This window comes from Charadrius vociferus, unplaced genomic scaffold (assembly GCF_000708025.1).
Source record: "Charadrius vociferus isolate BGI_N301 unplaced genomic scaffold, ASM70802v2 scaffold450, whole genome shotgun sequence".
NCBI lineage: Eukaryota > Metazoa > Chordata > Aves > Charadriiformes > Charadriidae > Charadrius > Charadrius vociferus.
This window is the reverse complement of record NW_009646931.1, coordinates 3948283-3971073: the sequence shown is the minus strand read 5'-3', so window position 1 is coordinate 3971073 and position 22791 is coordinate 3948283. Positions and strand designations below refer to the sequence as shown.

Sequence of the window (22791 nt, the reverse complement as noted above, 5' to 3'; positions counted from 1 at the left end):
TAAACAGCAAAAAATATAAAATTCACATGTGCAATGCATAAAAGGAGGTGAGGGCCCTTTTGATCTACTGTCTGTCTCAGTATGTCTAATGGTTTCTTTACCAATGCCAGCAGCATCTTCTCTGTACCGTTCCCATATAATAACCACCACACACACCTGTGAGAGGAGCTGTGTCAGTGCTCATGGCTGGCATCTGCTGTGCACCTCCAGAGACTGGCCAAGAGGAGCAGCACAAGTGGTGAAGCTCTGCCTTGCCTCCTTGCCTTCCAACCAGCACATACTACACCCCTCTGAGTAAGGGACTGGGTCAGACCTGAGCTTGTTATTAACATGTCCTGGCTGAGCTTACCGACTGTGAGAGCAGTCTGCAGATCTGGCGTGATAAGGAAATCTGATTAATGGGCCTTGTGGTAAAGCCACTTTTCTCATATACTAGTCACTGATGATGACTGTCCTGAGGCAATGACTCTTAGTCTCTCCTGATCTTCCAAGCACACAGGTCAAAGCTCCTGAGCCAAATGAACAGTTCCCTCAGCAATAGGCTCCCCAACAGAATAAAAATCAACTTAACATTTTTAATTTCCAAATTTTATCAAATGTTTACTTTAAAAGACCTGCTAGAAGAAAGAAAATAAATTAAATTCTCTTCAGTTGAGTAGTGATGGAGAGGGAATCTGTGCATTGGTGAAGGCAGATTTAACATCAGCTTTTAGTTTTCCCAAGCCCCCAGCCAGAGCTCCAGCTTTGACAGACTAACCTTTCCCAGGGTAAGAGCTGATTGTGTTTCCATGGCAGCCAAGTTTTGAAGTCGAGAGTGATGATTGCATCCTGGGGAGAGAAGGTCACATGTGGGGAATTACGCTGGGCAGTAAACCCCAGCGTGGAGCTCATGCAGGTTCAGCTGCGACAACGTCTGATCACAATGTGAATAGGGTGGCTAATACTTTATCTTTAAAGATCTTTTATGACTCAAAAATATATATGACAATGTTTAAAATATAATTCATAGCAATGTGTTAATACTAATGGTGTATTATCTGATTACGAAAAAGACTTTTTACTAACTCTTCAAATTCTCTTTAAACCATATCCCTTTTTTCTGCACAGCTTACATAGTTACGCTATCTCCAGAAGACACGACAGTAAGGATAAGACACCAGTTACTTAAACTGTCTTTCCTTTGATCAACTCTCTAGTGTGATTTAGGTATCAGTCTTACTTTCTTCTGCGAACAAGGTATTGCAGTGCCTGGACAAATGTTATGCTCTGTAGCTCTGACCCTCAGTCGCAGTGAACAGCACAGCTCACAGCAGCTGTAGTTAACAGAGATCAGAAACTCTTTTCAAAATTAAACATGAGGCTGTGGCTGACCAACAATAGATATCTAGAGCATTTTACCATTACGTCAGATTTGGCCCTGCATCAAAAGATCAACTCTTTTGACTCCTGGAGTTGACAGTTTAATAGTCCACTTGAAGCCAAAGGAGGTGTAGGCATGTGGACCATGGGGTGACCAGACTGGAAGGAAGCTACAAGCAAAGAAGCAAAGAGAGAATCATCACATTAATTTCTCTAGAAACAAAAATCGAGGCGTGTTCAGGAACAGCTCCTGCAAGGCATGTGCTTTAAATAATAACTCATACCATGACTCCCAAACAAAATCAACCTCTCCTGGGTTCCAAGCAACAGTCTGCCTTTCCTTTTTGCAGGAATTATTAACACAAACCATTGCTGCCAGAAGTTCACTCTCCTGAGAAGAGAATTGCCCTGGACACCACAGGGAAAGGAAGTGAAAAGCTTCAGTCTTCTGACTGGTGCAAGGATAACACTGCAACTGAAAACACCTGGGTCCTGATTTCATCCTGTCTCTCATGAAAGTGTAGCCAGCAATATTATGAGCTAGTTCAGTTATTACTTCATTGTTTCTCAAGTCATGTGACATTAATGTTAGTATGGTTTCTTATAAGAGGTGGAAACTTTCCAGAAGTTTTCTTATGTTCTCTCAGTGTCTATGTCTGACAGTTTTTGAAAGAAGTTATGATGAAAAACAAGTTTCAGATGACTAACAAAAACCACAGTGCTGTTTAGATACAGTTTATTCTACCTCAAGTTACATAGTCATAAAAACTCAGTGAAATAAGTGTCATTATTTTCACTGTTAATCATTTGTACTTGCTCTCTGCTTACTCACGAACATACTCTTCCCCTGCAGGTGATGCAGCAGAAGAGATTGACTTGACTGTGGTTTACCAGGCAGCAGCTAATGGTGATGTGAACACATTAACTGCAGTGATTCGAGAAGACCCTTCCATCCTGGAGTGCTGTGACAGCGAGGGTAAATGAAGGCTGAGCTTGTTCTCAGGCAATTAGTTGCTTCAGCTTGCAATTAAATTTTCCATTTTTTTATCCTGATTTTTGCATTCAGCGAATTGTTCTTAGTAGCAGCATATGGGAAATTTGAGTTATTCTTTGGGACACCCACTGGAAATGCTCAGTTTGGATGCTTCTTTCCCCCGTAGTTGTAAGATTTTTTATATGGATACAAATAAGTTGTTTTGCTATAATCAGACAGTACTTTATCTTGAATCTATTTTATCTTCTTTAGGGAGATGCTGAGAAATTGTAGTCATATCAGGGAAGGAAAAAGAATACTTTTTATCAAAGCCAAATGCAATACACTCTGCACGTCTAGAGTAGAGGGTTCCAGTCTTTTGCACTTAAGAAGTATGTGTACAGACACCATTTGAATGATTTTGTCATGTAATTGTTTGCCAAAGGGTTGATTGTACAATGTGCAATGATCTAAATAAGCTGTTTCATTTGTGAGACTGTGCTCCTTCTCATTTTGTGTTCATGTTACTATTTAATGTTATTACAAAGTGCTGTCCATTAGCTGGATTTTGTATACATCTACTTCCCATCTAGAGCCACAGATCTCTGGAAGCTTCTCTCAAGGAAGACTTTGTTTATTCAAAAGAATGTTTTTATTGCAGTTTCTATTAAAGGGACCATATGAACACTATCTATTCTAATCTTTACCAGATTCACCATGTTACCAATTTTTCCTACACTTTAAACCAGACATCCTAACTGTTACCTTTAAAACATCTATTGGTCAGTAGGGAAAATGCTTGATCCAGCTAAAATGCTCTTAATCCAGACCATTAATGGGAGAGGAACTACATATGAAGGGCAGCAGGTGGAGATAGACTGATCAGCAAACGGAAGTATTTCAGCTCCAGAATAAGCTGCTTTAGTAGGTTGTACATACAAATGTAACTAAAGACCAGTCTTGCAAGACAAAACATAAGGCTCATATCCTGCACATATGGCAGAGTCTGCATAACCTCAGGTTGAGTAGCACGCATTTGCTCAGCAGCCGCGTTGAATTCAGTAAGAATAATTATTCTTCAGTTGTGTCTGCAGTTTCTAGTAGTCTTACAGCTTCTAATATTCATGTTTATTCCCAGCTTAGTCATTTTAAATTGCTTCATCAGATTCTGCAGAAAAATCTCTTGCTGTTGTTCAGCAGTTCACAGAATGGAAGGAAGAGGAAGCAATTAAAAGATATATTTCATGATGAAATTTGAGTATTAGGTTTGAATGTAGATTTCAGTCTTTTTCCAGCACAGAAATTGTTTGCAGAGTATAAAATAAGTTCTCATGAAAACAGAAAAGAAAATATTCTAGAGCAAATCCAGTCTTTAAAATAACTTGTTGTCCACAGCAAATCACACGCATACACCTTGGTGTGGGACAGGGCTTGATTTCATAATTCTTTTGAATGGAGACAGAACGAAACCGGGGTTTGAGAAAATTAGCCAAGCACCATCTGACTGCTAGTCACTCTGAAGAATATCAGCCTCCAAAATGGGGTACAAAGCCAACAGTTCATACTGGGAGCTTGACAACAGAAAAACACTTTTCTCTCCAGAAGCAGAGTTAATGAGGCAAGGCTTTTGCTAATGAAGTCATGCTCTTTTTAAAACCAGTGGTCAGTAACTGGCATAGCAGCTACTCCCTGCCTGCAAAAAGCTGAGTACAACTGTTGGACAGTTGTCAGAGAAAGGATTTGTTAATTTGCCAGTGCTAACATTAGCAAATAAGAAAACATATCTTATGGCTTTGACAAAATGAAAATTGTAAAAGAACGTTTGACTTTCTTCCCCAGGTTGCACACCTTTGATGCATGCTGTGTCAGGACGCCAGGTTGATACAGTGAAGCTTCTGTTGAAGATGGGAGCCAATATTAATACTCAAGATGCTTGTGGACGTACCAGTTTATCTCTGGCAACTTATCTGGTACAAAGACTTGGGGGATAAGGATGGAAAGATAGATGAAGTGAAGGGAGTAAATGTGCAGACCAAATAAGATTTCTGTTTATACTACAGAAAGCAAAAAAAAAGTACAAAACTTTTGGTTCTAGACAACATTGAAATCGTAAACTGCAAAGCTGGAAGCAATGATTATTAGAAAAGGATCAGGACTCCTGTCAGAGTGTCCTTTCTCTTTTGGGTTGTAAAATCAGTGCATGGTACAGTGATCTCACTAGACCAGGGTCCTCCATGTGGAAAGCCACTTGTTTCTGTGTACTGGAAAGTTCCCTCTCATTCTTAATATGCAGATTATCTTCTCCCCTCCTACCATCAGCATCAGATTTTTATGCTCCAGAGAGGGCATTCCTATCTCAAATTCTGGTGTCCAGCAGACATGTTTTCCTGCACAACACGTGAACCAGGGCATGGCTTTTTTTCACTATAGTGCTGGACCTTGGATGGCCAGGTTACGAACTTAAGTTCAAGATGCTGCAGGTGTCAGTGCAGATACATAGATCACAGGCAATCCAATCCCCCAATAAACCCCTGTGCAAGTGATAGTAGGGGCAGACATCCCACTGAGAACTTTGGGAAGGGAGATGCCGTGCTTTCTGTCTGAAGCACAAAGGGATGGTCCTCTTATCCTTAGTCTTCTACTCCTCGCTGGAGGGAATTCAGGATACAGAGAGAGGATGGGGACCAAGTAAGTTGGGCAGATGGGCTGACCATGGGCTTCTGTTCTTTGTTGGACAGAAAGGAGGAAGGAATGTTCACCCACGCTGCATAGTATGAGTTGTGGCTGGATGACCGCCAGTTCATTTAAACAGATACTGTGGCAGCCTAATTAAATCACATCCCTTGCATCTAGTTTCTTCCTGCAAATTCAGGACAAAAACAATGCTTCTGCTCAGCTATGCGATATTTAGCCAGAAAATAAGTGTAGAAAACGGCAAAACAGGCAGTCTCATTCAGTGCAAGGAGCATGCCCCACTTACTTGAGAATAAACATTTCCTCTGCCAGATATTTTTTAAAAATCCCGTAATTAGTGTCATGCTCCTTTTTTCCTTCCTCTTTTCCCAGAGGGGAAAAAATATTCTTTGGAAAAAAAGAATTGACTGAAAAAGATTTAAACCACTCAGGCTTCGGAATTTCCATTTCTGTTTCTGTGATGGATATAATCAGAGGTCTAGAAAGCATTCGGCTGTGATGTCTGTTCAGTTCTGTGAGAACTGAACTCAGCAGAGCTCCACTGTCATGATCACATACAGAATTTGGTGGTCTTTTACTTCCACCAGGATCTGCAACAGAGATCTTTTGATTCCACCATTCCACCCCTTTTCCTTACAAATGTCGGTAATGCCAATCCAACCTAGCTCATACAGGAGGGAAGGGTCTTTATTGATTGCCTGCAGAGGTTTGAACAACACTTAAATACATGCTTGATTTCCCTGGGACTTAAGTATATGCTGAAAGATTTATGCAGTCACAACCCGATAGTTTACTTGCTTTTTTGTTGAGGTGATCAATAGAAGGTTTTAGTCCAAGAACTGATTCATCCCATCTGTTTTGGTGCTGTTTTCAGTCTAACGTTGTCACTAATTCGAACTTCTGCAACAGTGTTTATAAGACCATACTCTAAGGCTTTTTACTATTGATTTGCCATCCCTGCTAAAATCTCATAAAGGAAATGAGATTAAGTGCTCATGTTCTTGGTTAACCTAGCATAATTAAATCCACATGCAGGAATACATGTAGCATTTGCTAGTGATACAGGAATTAGCAGGTTTTTAATCACTGTTTAGTCAGTCAGTACTTGCCACAGCTGCAGAAAACCAAAACGCAGTGTAAAGAAAACGCCTTATCACAGAAAGGAATGACCGAGTTAGTCTGAGACTCAGATTCCGAAGGGGAACCGCTTTCAGTGTTGACAGACCTATATTGGGGAAACAAAAGACCAGTTCCCCTGCTGGCAGAAACAGCTACAGTCACACACAGATGCCTGAACCACCAAGCAAAGATCTGGCCTGATGCATTTAACTTTCCTCTTTGACATGCTCCAATTTCTTTTTTAGGGCTGGCTGGAAGGCTGTGTCAGCCTGCTCAGAAACGGTGCTAAGCAGAACATACCTGACAAAAACGGGAGGTTGCCACTACACGCTGCCACCGCAGAGCCTGACGTGAGGTACGTCCCAGGCTCCAACAGCATTTGCTGGGTCAATCTCAACAGGTAGTCACCAACAGAAGCTACCCAGCCCAAAGGGCAGCCCAAGTCAGGAAGGTTACAGACAGATGTAGGTGACAGATACACCTGTGACTTGCTCCTTTGTTTAGTGGTTATTGTAAAGGAGGTAGAGAGGAGGAAAAGCATTGTACAACACTTGTGCAACATAGATATATGCCCAAGTAAGGTGAGGAGCCCAGTTTAAGATCCCAAGAGCAGGAGGGAAGAAAAAAAATAGAGGCTGAAACCCTGGGTTTCCCCTGCCTGATTACCTTTCTGCCACCTCCCCACAAGAAGCTCCTTCTCCGGACTTCTCCTCTAAGTAGCATGGCAAATGTGAGAAAAGTTTTCCACTCCGCTACCTCTCTGAGTGCCCCTACTGTAAAGGGGAAGCTGAGGTTTGGTGGACTGGCTCGTTTTTAACTACTTTTACTGAAGGCGGAGTAACAAGTACAGAGTGTTTTCACAAGAAGTCTTAAGAAAGTTCGTCTGCATCTCATTCCAGCCTGTGATAACAGGAAGGTTTAACAAATTTTCATTTGTACATCTGAATAAATTCACTGAAAAAAAACCTCCTAAGTAAATCATGTCTGGAGGGATAGGGAGACATTAAAGACAGGTAAAACATTCAGTACACGCAAAAAGTTCATGTGACTTACTCACTGAGTCTATGGTTCTGCTGCTGTTGCCGTATCAGACCACATCAGACTTCTGTGCATTTCTGCTGATCTTGCTTTCCAGCCTTTTTTTAACAGCTTTATTCATTTTCCACATTGTCATTGCTTTTCATGCATCACTTGGAGAGAATAGTTTGAGGTTTCTGCAAAAATACGGGTCACTATCATTAAACAAAGCCTCCACAGAAAGAAGACAATGTTTGTACAACACTGCACATGCTGCTACTTGAAAGGCAACAGTAATCTACTTTACTGGCAGCACACATGGCTCCCTGAATATTTTTCACATTCTCTATGGATACAGGCAGACCTTTGCTCCGCACAGGACTTCACCAGTTGCTCAATTCCTTTTCCTCTGTCTTCTTACTGGGTTTGCCCCATGCCCAGAAAACATGCCTGGATGACTGAGGGGGAGCATTTTCCATCAGAGTCATTGTCACTATCTTGAATACTATGTCATTGCCAACAGGGTATATGCAGTGGGCAGCTATAAAGTATTTTTTCAGCCAAGTTTGAAAGCTGGCAGCCCGCTGCTGCAACCCCATGTGCTGGAGGCAGCACATGTACCACATGAAAAGACAGAGACAGTGATCAGCCAATTTATGTATTGATTTGATAATTGATTTATGTGCTTCAATGCATTCCACAGAACCTAGAATGAAAGGTAGAAAGAGAATCCACGAACTTCCTGATCTATGCCTTTAAGAGTAGATATCAGAGAAATCTCAGTTGCACGGCTGAATATCTACATAGTTCAGTGGTAGCACTTACATTGCCATAATCACCTAAGGAGATAGGTGAGCCAAAGGTGGTTGTTGATAGGTTTTACATGCAGAAGATGAGATTTCCTTCACATACACTGGTTTCATTGATTATATCTGGGGTTAAACTACAGAACCCTGTATTAGATTATAAAACTATATGATAAATGGGTTTTACAAGCATATTATGGTTATCTCATTCTCTTTCTGCTCACTAGTCCTTTTTACCCAGACTTGTTTTCAGATACCGAATTTCTGCAATTCTGAGTCATTGTTCCAAATGACCACAAAATGTTTCTTCCCCTTTCCAAAGTTTAGTTCCAAACTAATCGCAGCAACGCTAAAATATCATCCTCTTCAGAGTACCTATAGTATGACTCCATTATGCTATTGGTTTTGTGAGTCAGAAAAGGAGGTGTAACATCCCCTTTCTACAAGTATTTATATCCATATACCAGTGGATTTGAAGTCCTGGCAAAGTACTGGGATCTGCACAATCTTCACTCTTGAGGGATATTCTAGTTAGAAAAAATATTGAACTTCTGGCACCTGATGATGGCACTACCCATGGATAAGCTTTTCACCTGTAGAATTGCCTAAATCATCCCTAAGCAACTGTAAATGTCTTTCTTTTGAATAATTTTGGCATGCAACATTCTCAACTTGATCTGATCCACACACCTGAGCACAGTTCAAACTAGAAAACATACTGGAAGTTGTCAAAGATTGTCCTGATGAAAAGTAGCAAAAGATTTTCATTCATTTTCCTATCCATGGGAATAAATGCATGGTTGTATATATTTCTCTGTGTATTATCTGTACATTTATCAGAGTTCTCTCCTTGACATTTCATGATCTTTTAATTTCCTTGCAAAACAGCATGTCTTTTAAATGCCCACGTTTTGAATGTTTCTAGCAAATTCACACCTTCAGATGAGCCACAGATTTGCATCATGATCTTATCTAGGGATCCACTAAGGGTATACCTTTCCTTTTGCCAGAATCATAGAACTATCCATGTTAGGTTTTAAGCTATTTGGCTTTGTTACAGCCTGTGACAGGATGGTCCTTTTTACTTCCATGGTCCACCCACGTACATGATCCAAACACATAGCATCCTACTATAAAACACCATTATCTTTGCCAAACCTGTAGTGTTTTCAGAACATCTTCATAGGATACCAAAAGGAAAAAAAAAAAAAAGGCAAAATCTATGCAGTGTTAAAAATATTATTGCACTTGAATAATATTTCAGGTAACTTATTTTATTGTAACTGTTCCCTCCACCAGAGGGAAGTGTTTGTAGTCTGATATTCTATAAAATGTGAACCAATGCATTGCTGTATTTTATATCATAACAATGGTGATATCCCAGCAGACACACTGTAAAGCCTTGTAAAATACTATTGGTTTGTGTGTGTGTGTAAATATATAGTATGCATGCATACACACATACATATGAACACATACACAACACATTACTCCAAGAGTTAGAGTGAAAAATCCTTTTAGAAATTTGTCATTAACATTTCTGTTTGTTTAAAACTTTATAAAATAGCGTGACAATGAATTGCTAAGCTACCAAAAGCTGCACAAATGTATGTATTACACAATCTGATCCTACCCTGGCAATCAGCACAAGAATTCTTCCTAGTGGATCTGCTTCTAATTCCCAGCAGTAAATACCTTTTGTCACAGTAAGCCATAAAGTCCTGTTTGCTTCTCTAGTACAACAAAGCTCAGACCTGAGATTCTGACCTGTGCCCATTGTCAATACTGATTTTTCTTGAAATTGCATGGTTTTTTTCGCAAATTATGTCAATATTTCAGGTTTAGTCAGGAATACAGAACACTGATTATGTCATTGCTTCCACAGGCTTCTGAACGTGCTTCTGCAGCAGTCGAATCTTAGTGAAATTAATCATCAGGACAATGAGGTGAGTGAGCTTGTGCTACAAGTCTCAGTCCCAGGCTCTGGGGCCCTACAAGTCATGCTGATCAGAGTCTACTGTACTATCAATTTTGTGATGAGACTATGCACTAGTCAAAAATTTCTATAACACTTTTGCTGAACTCTGCAAAGCATTATCTCATTTTTCCTACTAAATGTGATGCACCTTTAGGCTAATAAACCTTCTCCATATACTGCCAACTATGAGGTACCTTGAATCAATCTCTTAACTCACTTGCCAAGACATAAATTGCTTTTGATTCTTCTGAAGTTAGACATTGGACTAAATCTTCACTTTTACCAGTGATCTCATCATTAAATTAACTGTTCTCAGGAAAAAGATCTGAAAGCTGGTATTACTCAGAACAGCCATGGAGCTACAAAAATTTATGCTGTCCTCTGATCCTTAAAGAATTGTGCCCTTTGTATATATAGTGTACACAGAAATGTTAACTTCCCAAATCTGTTCTTCTCCAAATAGAGAAGCCAAGACACAAGTAAGCCTCTGGATGCCTTTTCATATGTTTCTCTTCACTTTAACAATTGCTCAAGGATGCATCTCTTCTCCATGGTGCCAGAACTGCCACAGGGTTGTTAATTTTCCCTCTTCCCATGAACCTTTGTTACCCACCGGATGGCTTGCACACAGTGCTCGCAACAACCTAAACCAGACGTATGCTTGGTCTTGGTGTAGACTTACGTTGCTAATTAATTGCATGGGACCATGGATCCTAATTTCAAGCCATAATGTTTTGCTGTAATGCATCGCTACATTCAATTTGGAACTCAGTCCAGCTCACTGTCATTTGGCATTGCAAAGCTATTTGTTCGAGTGTCAGTACTAAGCCCTGAATATTCATGTCTTCTGAAAAATGTGGATCCTCACAAATGACTGCACTATTAGAGCTCTTCTCGTGGCATAAGTAAAACGCTTCTGTTTTCCCATCTTACACTTGAGAAAAACACATCGATGAACGCACAAACACTTAAACAGTAAGAAATACATCTGGAGGTTTCATAGTTTCCACAACTGTGGCTTTCTGTGGGTTTACTTATGAAGGTTGTGAGAGGACAATGTGAAGAAACATTCCCTCAGAAAGCCTCGAATCTGGGCAAAACAAGTGTCACACTATATTTTCTACAGCCATTTCTTGTTTTTTCTCCTCTTATGTCCCTTATTGCTCCTTATTTTTCATAAACATGCAACAGTTTGGCTGTCTCACCTTTAATATCATATTCTGCTGGATCTTCAGCTTTGACAGTTCTGATATCACTCTCATGCTTTCTCTCACAAACAGTAGTCTGTCTACAGATGCCACTTTGCGGTGGTATCACCATGCACAAATCAGATGGGTGCGGGCTAGGCAACCATTGCCCGCTGCAGCGCGCCCACAGGTGTGAGCTGCCGCAACAACCAGCTCAATGCTCTTTGCTCAGTTGGGTGCTCTGAAAGGACACGTGGAATGTACGAATTATTAGACAAGAAATAGAGAACAAAACAGGAAGCAGCATTATGCTCTTTCTGAATCCTTGGCACACCCCCATCTTGAATGTTGGCTGCAAGAGTAATCTGAAAAAGGACATACAAGAAAAGGAATAGAAGAGGACTGCAAAGATGGTAATAGTTATAGAGTAGCTTCCTTTCATGGGCAGACTAACAACCAGAACAAACTAACTACAATAGGACTTTCAGCTTGGCAACTATGTCAGAGGGATGATATAATACAAGTCCATGGCACTACAAATTGCATGGAGAAGATGAAAAGAGAATTATTATTAACTGGTTTTTACATTTAAAATGATGAGGACATCTACAGAAATTATCAGGCAGCAGTTTTAAAGAAAATGAAAATAATTACTTTTTCAGAAAATGCATTGTTACCCTGTGGAGGTCTGGATGTCATAGGAAGTCTTTAGCCTAATTACCAAATGTTAGGTGACTGTATATCATCAAGCCTTGTTTCTTATATTTTCTCCCTAATCATCTGCTACTGACCTCTCTGAGCTGTGTCGATGCACTAGAGAGGTCTTTGATCCCTACCTACAGTTCTCACACTCTTATGTTACAGCTGGTTTCCACAGTAGAAACAGACAGAAAGTTGATTTTTCAGGGATTTTTTGTCCATATCAACAGACTGAGAGTGGATGACAGAAAGCTGGCCTGGTGCACTGTAGCTTCTCCTCTTTCAGTGTTTTTTCCTGTTCTCCAGGACTAGGTGTGAAGACCCATTTCCCAGCTGGAAATCACTTCACTGAAGCCTCACTTCACAGCACTCACAGATACTAAGTGGCCGTCAACAGGACTAAGTCCCTTGGGTCAAAACCTTGGTCCACTGACATCAATGGCAGACCGCCCATTAATTTCAGTTAGGGCAGGATTTTACCCTTATTTTTGGTTTTACCAAACCAAAACCCCCATGATTAAGCTTTGCAAACCCTAACTAAAAACAAAACTGCTCTTGTTCAACTGCTCTATTTTGTAACCACCTATACTTAAGCCATCTGGGGACTTGAAAAGCCTTATAAGATACCTGATGAGTCAGAGGAATTGTTAGAGCATCCAAGCTTTTAGTTAGAAAATCACTGCTAACAACTTCCACTATTAATGCACTGATAAGCTGTCTGCATCAATGTTTTATAGCTTGCACTTTACCTGAGTTGTTGCTGATTGACTTCTTGGGGTTCTAGTTCAAGTTCTAATTTCTTTTGCCCTCTGCATGTTTTGCTTTTTATCATTTTGGAAACTAGACAAGATCCTTGAAATGCATTTTCCCTGATAAGAGATAGTAAACAACATCTGCCCAAGGTCAAATGTTACTACATCTGAACAACCATAGCAATTTTTGAAAAATGCGTTCAGTGAGTAACTTTATACAGCTAATCTTTAATATTATGGATGTAGAATAAAATATAGCAGTGTATAACAATGCTGATGAAGGTGCAAATACAGGCCATGAATTCTCTGATCTTCCAGGACTGACTGAACACAGCCAAGATGGAATAAAAATGCAGTTCAATAGCTTACCATTTGCTGTGTTTCCTTCCTAAACAGTAAATATGAGATATTTATATTGTGACTTTTTTGTTGATGTCACTGGGTCAGTTCCTTAGCTTGATGGTTATTGCCAGCTAGAATTGTCGTTTATAATACTTATTTTGGATCAAAGATACTACCTAAAATAAACATCACACTGTGTCATGTCAAAGCACCAGTCTAAAACAGGCTTTTCTCACAGGATCCAAACTGATCAGTGAGAAACCATCCCCCAGACATCGTGGTCCTGACCACGCATTGTTTATAACAGGCTAGACTCACATATGAAAGAAGCATTTGTATTTGTATCCATTTTCTGTAATAACTCCAAAAAGCTAATTGCTTGGTTCCACCTTATGACTGCACTAATTCAGAAGCTGTTCCTAATTATTCCAAATCAAGAGGCAACGGGAAGAGCCTGTCAGTCCTGAATGGTTTCAGAACTGTCTAGCTTATCTCCAGAGACTTGAAGGGTGCTTCTGTGAGTGATGACTATTTGCTCTCTGGGTTTGTGGCTTTCAGGGAATGACTTCACTCCACTGGGCTGCTTTCCACAACAGGCCCCAGCACGCCCAGACTCTGCTGCACAAGGGAGCAGACCTGACTCTGGTGGACAAAGACTTCAAAACAGCTCTGCACTGGGCAGTACAGGTGAGCCACCACCACCGTTTCACCAGGCAGTTCCTTGAGCTAAGCTGGCTATTGTGGAGTCCTAAATATTCCAAAAGCAATTATTTTGTCTGTGAAATGAGGGAAATGGATGCTAGGGATGCCCACTAACAGCCTGAGCATTTTGCCAGTGGGTATGGATCAAGGATCTATCATCTTTGGAGGGCAAAGCATACTTAATATAGGTTCAGCACTGTTGCCCTAAACAAAGTTATCATTTATCTCAGTGGGACTATGTGATGCTTCATGTTGAACTCATGCCTAATTTTTTTTACTAAATCAGGGTTGCAGAAATCAGCAGCTTATATAGTATTGCCCAAGGCCTTTGGGAATAAAATCATAGAATCATAGAATGGTTTAGGTTGGAAAGGACCTTGAAGATCATCGAGTTCCAACTCCCCTGCCATGGGCAGGGACACCTCCCACCTCCCATGTTGCCCAAGGCCATGTCCAGCCTGGCCTTGAACACCTCCAGGGATGGGGCCTCAACAACCTCTCTGGGCAACCTGTTCCAGTGCCTTACAACCCTCAAAGTAAAAAACTTCTTCCTAATGTTTAATCTAAACCTGCGCTCTTCCAGTTTAAAGCCATTCCCCCTTGTCCTATCACTACATGCCCTAGTAAAAAGTCCTTCCCCAGCTCTCCTGTAGGCCCCCTTTAGGTACTGGAAGGCCGCAATAGGATCTCCCCGGAGCCTTCTCTTCTCCAGGCTGAACAGCCCCAACTCTCTCAGCCTCTCCTCATAGGAGAGGTGCTGCTATATAATATATATATAATGTAAACACAAGTTAAAACAGTTATAGTTGTGGAATAATTAGCTGAAGGGTTGAGGCCCTACTTCTCTGGAGATTAAGGAAGACAAGGAGCCAAACACATTTCCTGTTGAGCTGTATGTTCCTGTCTCCTATGCAAAAAAATAAGTCAAATTGCTAAAAATTACTCAGGCTGTCATTAGAGAAGAAAAACTCAGAGGTTTAATGTGGCATTAAACACTGCATTATGCAATTGGTAGTAAGTGATCTCAAATAAAGTGCAATTTACTATCTGATGCCTGCAGTTTACTGCAGAAAACTTCCCAGATGAAATAATATAAATATGTTTTTACTTGCTCACTTGCCATAGCAAGTTCCGGTATCAATGTTCAAAACACCTGCAAACCAGATAAGCAGAAATAGAACTTGCATGAAAATCCAGTAACATTTTCCTACAATGACTAAATATTTGCATCCTCACCTTTTGGTCTAAGTTCACTTGTCTTAAAAAATGTGTCAACAAAGACATGTAAAAGCTCTGAACTACCACATACTATATTTGTAAATGAGTAAGGACATCTAGAACGAATAATCTGTTTCTTTCAACCACAGCCTCCCACAGATGGTTCATGTGCAATAGGCTCAACTTTTGTTTTTCTGAAGTAGAGGTATATTTTGGACTCTGCAACAGGCATTATTTCAACATTAGCTTTGTTCTTTAATCCTAACCAGTCTGAAATTGGGCTACATCCCTTGTTATTTTGCCTTAGCATACATAAGGTATCTACTCTGAAACCAACCTGTTGTGCATTTTTCCTAGGCTTACTCCAACGCAGGCTGCTTCCAGTGAGAAATCTCTGAAACTCATGCACGCTCCTGTAGGCTAGGCAGTGGTCTGGATCATAGCCCTGGGGACAGGTTGTCTGTCAAACAGAAAGACAAAAAGGAATCCCTTTCATATCAGGGCCTTCAGAGTTCCCCTCATACCTTAATCTTTCTCTGCTTCTGTATTTTGTAAATTTTATTATTTAATTCCACCATTAATTCCCACCTCCACCTTTCTATCACAAACGTGCAGAATAACTCTTGAGAAAGGGGGGAATTAAAACTGCACAAAACCCTCAGGTGGCGGCAAATCACAAATCCCTCTTCTTTATGCCTTCAAGCTGCTCCTCAAAATCAGAGGAAACGTGCAGGATGACCCCCGCTTTTTATTTCTTGAGAGATTCCTGCTATGAAGCCTTATGAATTGCTTCTTCTATCCACATGCTTGCTTCTTCTCCATATGCTAGGTCCAGAAGGGGTAGTTGGAATACCAGAGCATGGAATAGATCTGTTAATATTTCTTTTACTCAGGCTTGGCCAAGAAAAGATACTTTCAGCCAGTGCTCTCTGCTGCCCAGGAGAAATAGATACTGTGGACAGGCATGACTTTCTCTGCTATGACAGAGAGCAGAACAACAATCCTGCTGGGTGGGATTTTCATTATGTCTAATAGCCTCCTCCAAGGCTGCTGGAAAGAAGGTTATTTTTCCTTTAAGAATTGTATCAATATCCTCAGAGCCCAAGAGACTCACAGAGCTCAGGCAGTACCAGCTGCAGGGGTTGTTTCTGGCTGAATGGGGCCCTGTGTTTAATTTCATTTTTAAAAAATGCAGCAAGGGGAAGATGAGGCACTGCACAGAAACTTGTTTCAGAAGTTGCAGGAAGGAGGCAGTTTGTTCACACTGGGCTGAAACACAGAGTGGGACCACATAAAAATCATTGCCCGCCATTTGAAAACAAATTCTCAAGCATGTTTTATATGAAATAATTGTTCCACGGTGGCTGTTTCAAAGACCGCATGTTTGGTGCTTGGTCTCCTATCAGACAAATGTTGGCTGTGGAGTCCCAGCTGTGCAACTAGACAGACCTTGCCCGCACTAAGGTCTACTCTATTGAAAAGCTCATACCTCCTGCTGCTGGAGTTCGCACCTTCACTGCAGATGTGTTACATCGGCATCAGAAACAGCGATCATTTTGGTTTGAAGTGAGAATATCTCGCGTCGCGCTTTTTACACATGCAGTATTTTTAAGAGCTGGTGCAGATAGGGCTATATTAGAAGCATCCCAGGAGGTATTTCTCTCCTTTCATTGTAGCCAGCAATAATTGCTGTAACAAAAAGGAAACACACCTTTTTAACAAAAAAACTGTTGACTGATACTGGAACAAAGCATAAAGCCATTCTAACAGCTCTGGATAATGGTGTCATTAAAAACCTAGTAAAATATAGTATATATTATACAGTATACACTATCATACTACATGCTACTGTACCATAATAGTATTAGTAGCACCTTGGAAATAGCCTGGGAAGATTTGGAGTCTTCCTGCATTGCCTTGCCAGTTGTCATGATTTTTACCAGAAGTTTCTTCATCTTTTCCTTAAAAATTTGGCTCACAGTCATATGATTATGTAAAAATATCAGCTTACATTTAGAGAATAAACAAACAATCAATCAAAGATTTTCTTCTGAAGCGAAGAAATGCAGATCTCTAGGGATAAAAAGAAGGCAACTAAAAAGAAGCCATTAAAAATAATACTCTGCCATGTGGAGCTGTGCTTATGACTTTTTTAGAGGTTTATTTGGAGTGCAAAGTTTTAAAAAATGACGAGCCTGCATATTTGCTTCATAGCAACAATGCAATTATTTCATTCCCCCGTTTCCTGAGAGTAGAGAGAAATACCTGCGTATCTTAAACACATTGTAAAAGCAAAGCACAGGCAATTACTCATTTGTGTTTGGCTGAGCAAGCGTGGCAGCCTCTCTGTAATTACTTGGAAGGTGAGAGCACACTTAAATTTCAGGATCTCTAGGAACCAATCTCCCCTTTGCTGCAGGGCATCTCAGGGACACGCTGGCCACCCTGCCAGGGCAGAGGAAGGGGCCAGGGAAGGCAGTGGTGGCTCGTGGCCAGGCTGTCTCCTGAGGGATCACTGCACTCCTTCTCTCAGCCCAGCACCTCGGGGGTTTTTCTGTGGGCTGCCTACGGTGGAAGGACTCAGAGAGACTTCCAAAGACTTCTCAAAACTTAGTGGGTGTTTCTGCATGGCAGACATGTTTGTTGTTGGATTGGGCCAGGAAAGGTGACTTCGCTAGGCACGATTCACAGTCTGCTTGGTTTCAGGCAGGTTTCTTTCACTGAAAAATCATATTTCTTTTCTTCTTGTTTCATGCAGTTTTCCAGAGATAGCAAGAAAGGGAGAGTAGTGATTTCTTTTTTTATGTCACTAAGCTTGAAAGACAATTTTTACTGTTAGCAAACAAATGAAAAACAGATTCAATTTGCATTTTTTAAGCATACCCTGAAGAAATCCCTTTCTTGTGTAAATATTGTCATTCCAGCAAAGGTACAGCTGTTGCTCATGGAGGCTGGAACATTGCATAGCAGCAGGGCTCTACAGACTGAGCTGTCAAGTTGCAAAAACGAGGAGGAAGAGATATTGTAAATAGTTTTGAGTAAGAAATAAACTTGCTCCAATACCATCAGAAGCTTTTTGCCAAAAGTGCCCTAAACATTTGTGACAATGTCTGCAATAGCAAATTGAATGTTTTTGAGCCTTGGCCCTGGCACCGAGACCAACTATCACAGCACACACTGTGTCCTACAGCTAAACTCTTATTCTCTAAAATAGGATGCTCATATGCAGACCACTTATGGTCTGTGGCCCATGCTAGATCCTGAACTATGTCCAGGAACTGTAGGGGGAAGTGTTAATTGACCCAAGCCAAAAACATGCCCCAGAGGATTTTAAAAATTTTACAGTACAGACAAAGGAGTTCCAACGCTCAGGAATGTTCCCTAGTGCTACTTATTTTTTTTTTATAGCTGTAACCTATTTCTCCACTTTCATTTATGTCAGTTCATAAACCAAAGCTCCTTTTGTGACTTGTACATGGTGCAGCAGTATTGATATACAATGCCAGATACAATATTAGTACAACCAGATCATCAGAAAAACTGCCTTTACCTGATATAATTGACTGTTAAACAGAAAGTTATTCGAGTATGAACATGCCGTTGACAGTGTAATTATCCACGCCAATCAAATTTCCAAGGAAATGAGTTGCAGAACTCCCATTAAGCTTAGTAGAAATATGTCTCGAGCCAAACCTGTAGGTAAGTACAGGATAATTGGCAGAGCTCTTAGCAGCACACAATTAATGTGTAACTCTGCAAGTGGATGCCAGAACATGAGTAACGTACACGCACCACACTTTCTGCATACCTATAAATGTCCAGATCTCCTGACAAAACAGGCACTGGAAGACAAATGTTTCCATTTCTCTGGTAGTAGTAAGGAGCAAATACTTATTCTACTGCAGAATAAAAGATGACCTCTTTTTCAAAGCACATAAACAACACATCCAGAGAAATCAGTTCTCACAACAATGTACTAGAGCAGGGGAAAGTTGCCAAGTAATTTTAGTCATAGCCATAGTCATTTACACAGTAAATCATACACACTTATTACAGAAGTTTCCAAGGGAAAATAAATTCTTGGAGTATTTCTGACAGTATTTCATGCAGTTTTTTGTTTGAGCAAAGAGAGGGTAAGAGAGGCAGTGACATATCTCTATAGAGGTATGCCTCCATGACTGCCTTTGTCATTTGGTAGCTTTTTCCAACACCCACTAAGGCTGCTGAGAGGACAAATATTCTAAAAACATCACGTCCCCTAGTTGTACCAGAGGCAGCAGTGCTCTGAGGGCCACAGTACAAAGTATCCTGTACAACAACAACACGTTCTCTTTCCAAGAGTACCACAAAGTCAAGCCAAGCTGGGTTGCTCTGTGTCTGCAAGAGATACTGTCTCAGTGGGTGTCTGAGGCTGAAGCACTGGGGTTAGAGAAGACAAACAACCTTCCCTCTGAGCTGGCTGAGTCTCACCAATGTAACTACAGCGGCGTCAGATGAGTTGCTGTTAATTTACATTGGTTTGCCATCAGAAACACACCCTGTGAAGTGCCTGGGCTGCATCCAGGCAATTTCTGGCAAAGGTTCCCTGGCAAGAGGAAAGCTGAAGACGATATTACGGATTGTTCCTTTCCTCATCACAGGGCCCAGTTGTCTCTGTCCCCTGAGGGCAGAGAAACCACAGGGTTCTCTGAATTTCTGCACTGGTTCTACACTGCCAACACAGCCATCTGGCAGCCAGGGCATGGCAGCAGTGGAGGCAGAGTGAACATGCTTCCATTCCTCAGCTTTCCCTGGTCTAGGGTAGAGAAGGGTGATACTGCAAGTCCTTAACAATGGGAGAAAGCTGCAGTGTGTGCAAAATTCTTCAGCAACCCATGTGTCCAGCCTTATGGACATTTCTCACTGCACTATGTTTGCTGCAGACTAGAAGGAGCCGCATTGTACCTCTGCTCTTGATTTGGCATTCCCTATGTTTAAAAAGGCAGACACTGCATCTACAATGACACAGGGATGTGCTGTTCTGATACAGCCTTATTATCTGATTCCAAACAGTCATACCCTCCCTGTTAATGCAACATCATATTTGTCTTGCTCTGATTCTAGGATGAAATTCTGAACTCATGTTACAGTAAAGGTAATGACATAATGCACTGCCACGGTGAACTGAACGTGAACATGAGGAAAACTGCATTTCAGTGAAATTAATCCTGTAAGGATTAATGGAATTGGAGGAACAGTTTGGTTTTGCTAGTACAGCTGTAACCGAATGCAGGGCTTCTGCCAGCAAAGCCCTGAGTCAAAGAGCAAGACTTTTCAAGCCCCAACCAACAAAGCCATGTGGGAAAAGTCTGTGAAATGGCTTTTGCTTTCAGTAAATACTGAATTTCAAAATCAAAATGGAGAAAAAGGTGACTCTGAAAGGAAAGATGTATTTACCAATGTAATAACCTCAACTGGAGTTATAAAGGAAAAAAGTCCACAAACAAGTTATTTGTTCAAATTTTGCTATGGGTTGCTCAACAAATACTTGAAATAGCTCATGTTTCTTTATTTCAGCAAAGGAGAAAAAGTTCTTTACCTCCCCCCCCAAATGGCCTTGTTGGTGCTACAGTGAATTTCATATTAAAATACGCTATATGTGTCTGTTTATGAAGGGTAAGAGGAAAGAGAAAAGGGTTGGGAGACCAGCCAGCATTCTGTAACAAAAAACTCAAACAGCACCCAAAGATGCACAAAGATGGTTTCCAGGAGGAAGCCAGAAGTACTGATACAAATTTTATTTAATCTATAGTAATTTATCATGCTTCTTTATAAAAGTAAGTTACCTCCCAGGGTAGTGCAATGGGAATAGTATTTGCTTGTTGCTGCAGAAAGGAGTGAAATAATGGTTAAAATGTCAAGCCATTCAGGGGCAGAGCAGAAGCACATCAAAGAGAAAGTCAAAGCTTTGGATTCACAGGTGTGGAATTGAAAGAGGAGGGAATATATAAGAAGAGGAAACGCAGACCAGTCCTAAAGTGCTGCTGCTAAGAAGCAACATCAAGAGTTGCTAGTGGGGAAATTCCATCCAGCAAAGCTGGCTATAGATATAGGAAGGCTTTAAAGTGCATGAGATACAAAGAGACAAAAAACATAGGAGAACTAATACAAGCTAAACACATAATCTCCAGAGGCATTCACTTGGAAGAAAAATAGTTTTTCCGGGTTTCCTGAAAACAGTTAAGCGGCCCATAGCTTGTTCCTCTCCCCCTCCCACCTCCACATTACTGGTAGGCAGCAGCCAGCTTAGCAGACTGCCTTCACATGATTCTTCTCTTTGACATTGAAATGTCTAGTTCACTAGAGTATACTGATGAGGTGAAAAAATTAATCCTCTATACAGTGCAGTGAACAAGGAAAACATTGTGCTATGTACAATTGAAGACCTGGCAGAATAAAATGCAATGTTATGGCAGAATATTACACAAGTGACAATAAACTTCCCAAGTAAAATTATCATTCTACATGTCAGTTGGAAATACAAAAGGTTGAAATATAAGAACGACGTCTGTAGTAACAATGAGGATAAACTCGGTAGACACAGGTGAAAAAAGTGTCAAAACCAGAAAAGTGCCACAAATTTGCAGGATTCTCCTCATGGTACTTGATTTGATGGATACTTCCTGAAGAATTATTTTCTTATTTTGAAAGCACTGAGAGATGCAACTATCAGACGTTGGGCTTTTTATTAACCAAGCTAATGAAAAGAGAGTTGTAATCAAGTTAAAGTGAGAGCTAATGACCCTGTTAGTGAATTTGTTGTTTGCCACCGTCTGGAGATAACACACACCAGGACAGGCTGAGAGAGTTGGGGCTGTTCAGCCTGGAAAAGAGGAGACTCTGGGGACACCTTATTGCAGCCTTCCAGTACCTAAAGGAGGCCTACAGGAGAGCTGGGGAAGGACTTTTTACTAGGGCATGTGGTGATAGGATGAGGGGGAATGGCTTCAAACTGGAAGACGTCAGGTTTAGCTTAGATATTAGAAAGAAATTTTTCACTGGAACAGGTTGCCCAGAGAAGCTGTGGCTGCCCCATCCCTGGAGGTGTTCAAGGCCAGGTTGGATGGGGCTTTGAGCAACCTGGTCTAGTGGGAGGTGTCCCTGCCCATGGCAGGGGAGTTGGAACTCAATGATCTTCAAGGTCCCTTCCAATCTAAACTATTCTATGATTCTATGACATATCAGCCAAAAACTTGCAGAAAGCACAATAAGAGTTTACCTTGCAAGGGCTCCTGGCTCGAGGCTTTAGCACATTTCTTCATGAAATAAGTTTGATTTAGATGAGTGATCTAAGAAATAAAAGTTCAATGAGAAGAATGAATATTGGGTGGAAGCAAAGGTGTGAGATGGGACAAAAATGTAAAGAGAACTGGGGTAAGCCCTGCAGAATTATATAGAAACATGTAGCAAAAATAACTAATAATCTCTGAGAATGCTGCTGAAAAGAATTTGAATACAAAAAGGGAAGATGAAATGTAGAGATACATACAGTAAGGTTACAAAAACATGTAATTTTCCTATGGTAAATTTACCACTGAACATCCTGGTCTAACAATAGTACTGTGGTTCATGGTAAATTTACCACAGGAAGACTACATTTTTGGTGACCTCAACTCAAAGCTATCAATCTAAGAATAAGGGCAGTGTAAGCGTTTTAGGAGAATTTTGTGTGCAACTTAAAAAAGCCAAGATGAATATAAAGATAAGAAGGCATTCCGAAAAAGAGAGAGCTGGAAAACCACAGAGCAGTTGGCCAGAGATCTCTTTCAGCAGAAGGTTCAAAATATCAGGAAATACATTTTGATTATTTAGAAAATGTAATTAACAATTTCATTGATTTGTTAAAACAAGACAAAACTTTCATAGCCATCTTCAAAGCAACTACTGCTTCCTCAGATAAGAAGCT

The 22791-nt window shown here is 40.7% G+C and overlaps 1 protein-coding gene across 1 annotated transcript in view; it reads left to right on the top strand.

Annotated features, from left to right (window-relative positions):
* ANKRD55 (ankyrin repeat domain 55) overlaps nucleotides 1-22791 on the top strand; it is a 48338-nt gene that overhangs the window by 4338 nt on the left and 21209 nt on the right. The window contains exons 2-6 of the mRNA XM_009894693.1: nucleotides 2213-2335; nucleotides 4172-4302; nucleotides 6391-6500; nucleotides 9854-9914; nucleotides 13485-13613. Of these exons, the coding sequence (XP_009892995.1) occupies nucleotides 2213-2335; nucleotides 4172-4302; nucleotides 6391-6500; nucleotides 9854-9914; nucleotides 13485-13613 (554 nt within the window). The remainder of the gene's footprint in view (nucleotides 1-2212; nucleotides 2336-4171; nucleotides 4303-6390; nucleotides 6501-9853; nucleotides 9915-13484; nucleotides 13614-22791) is intronic.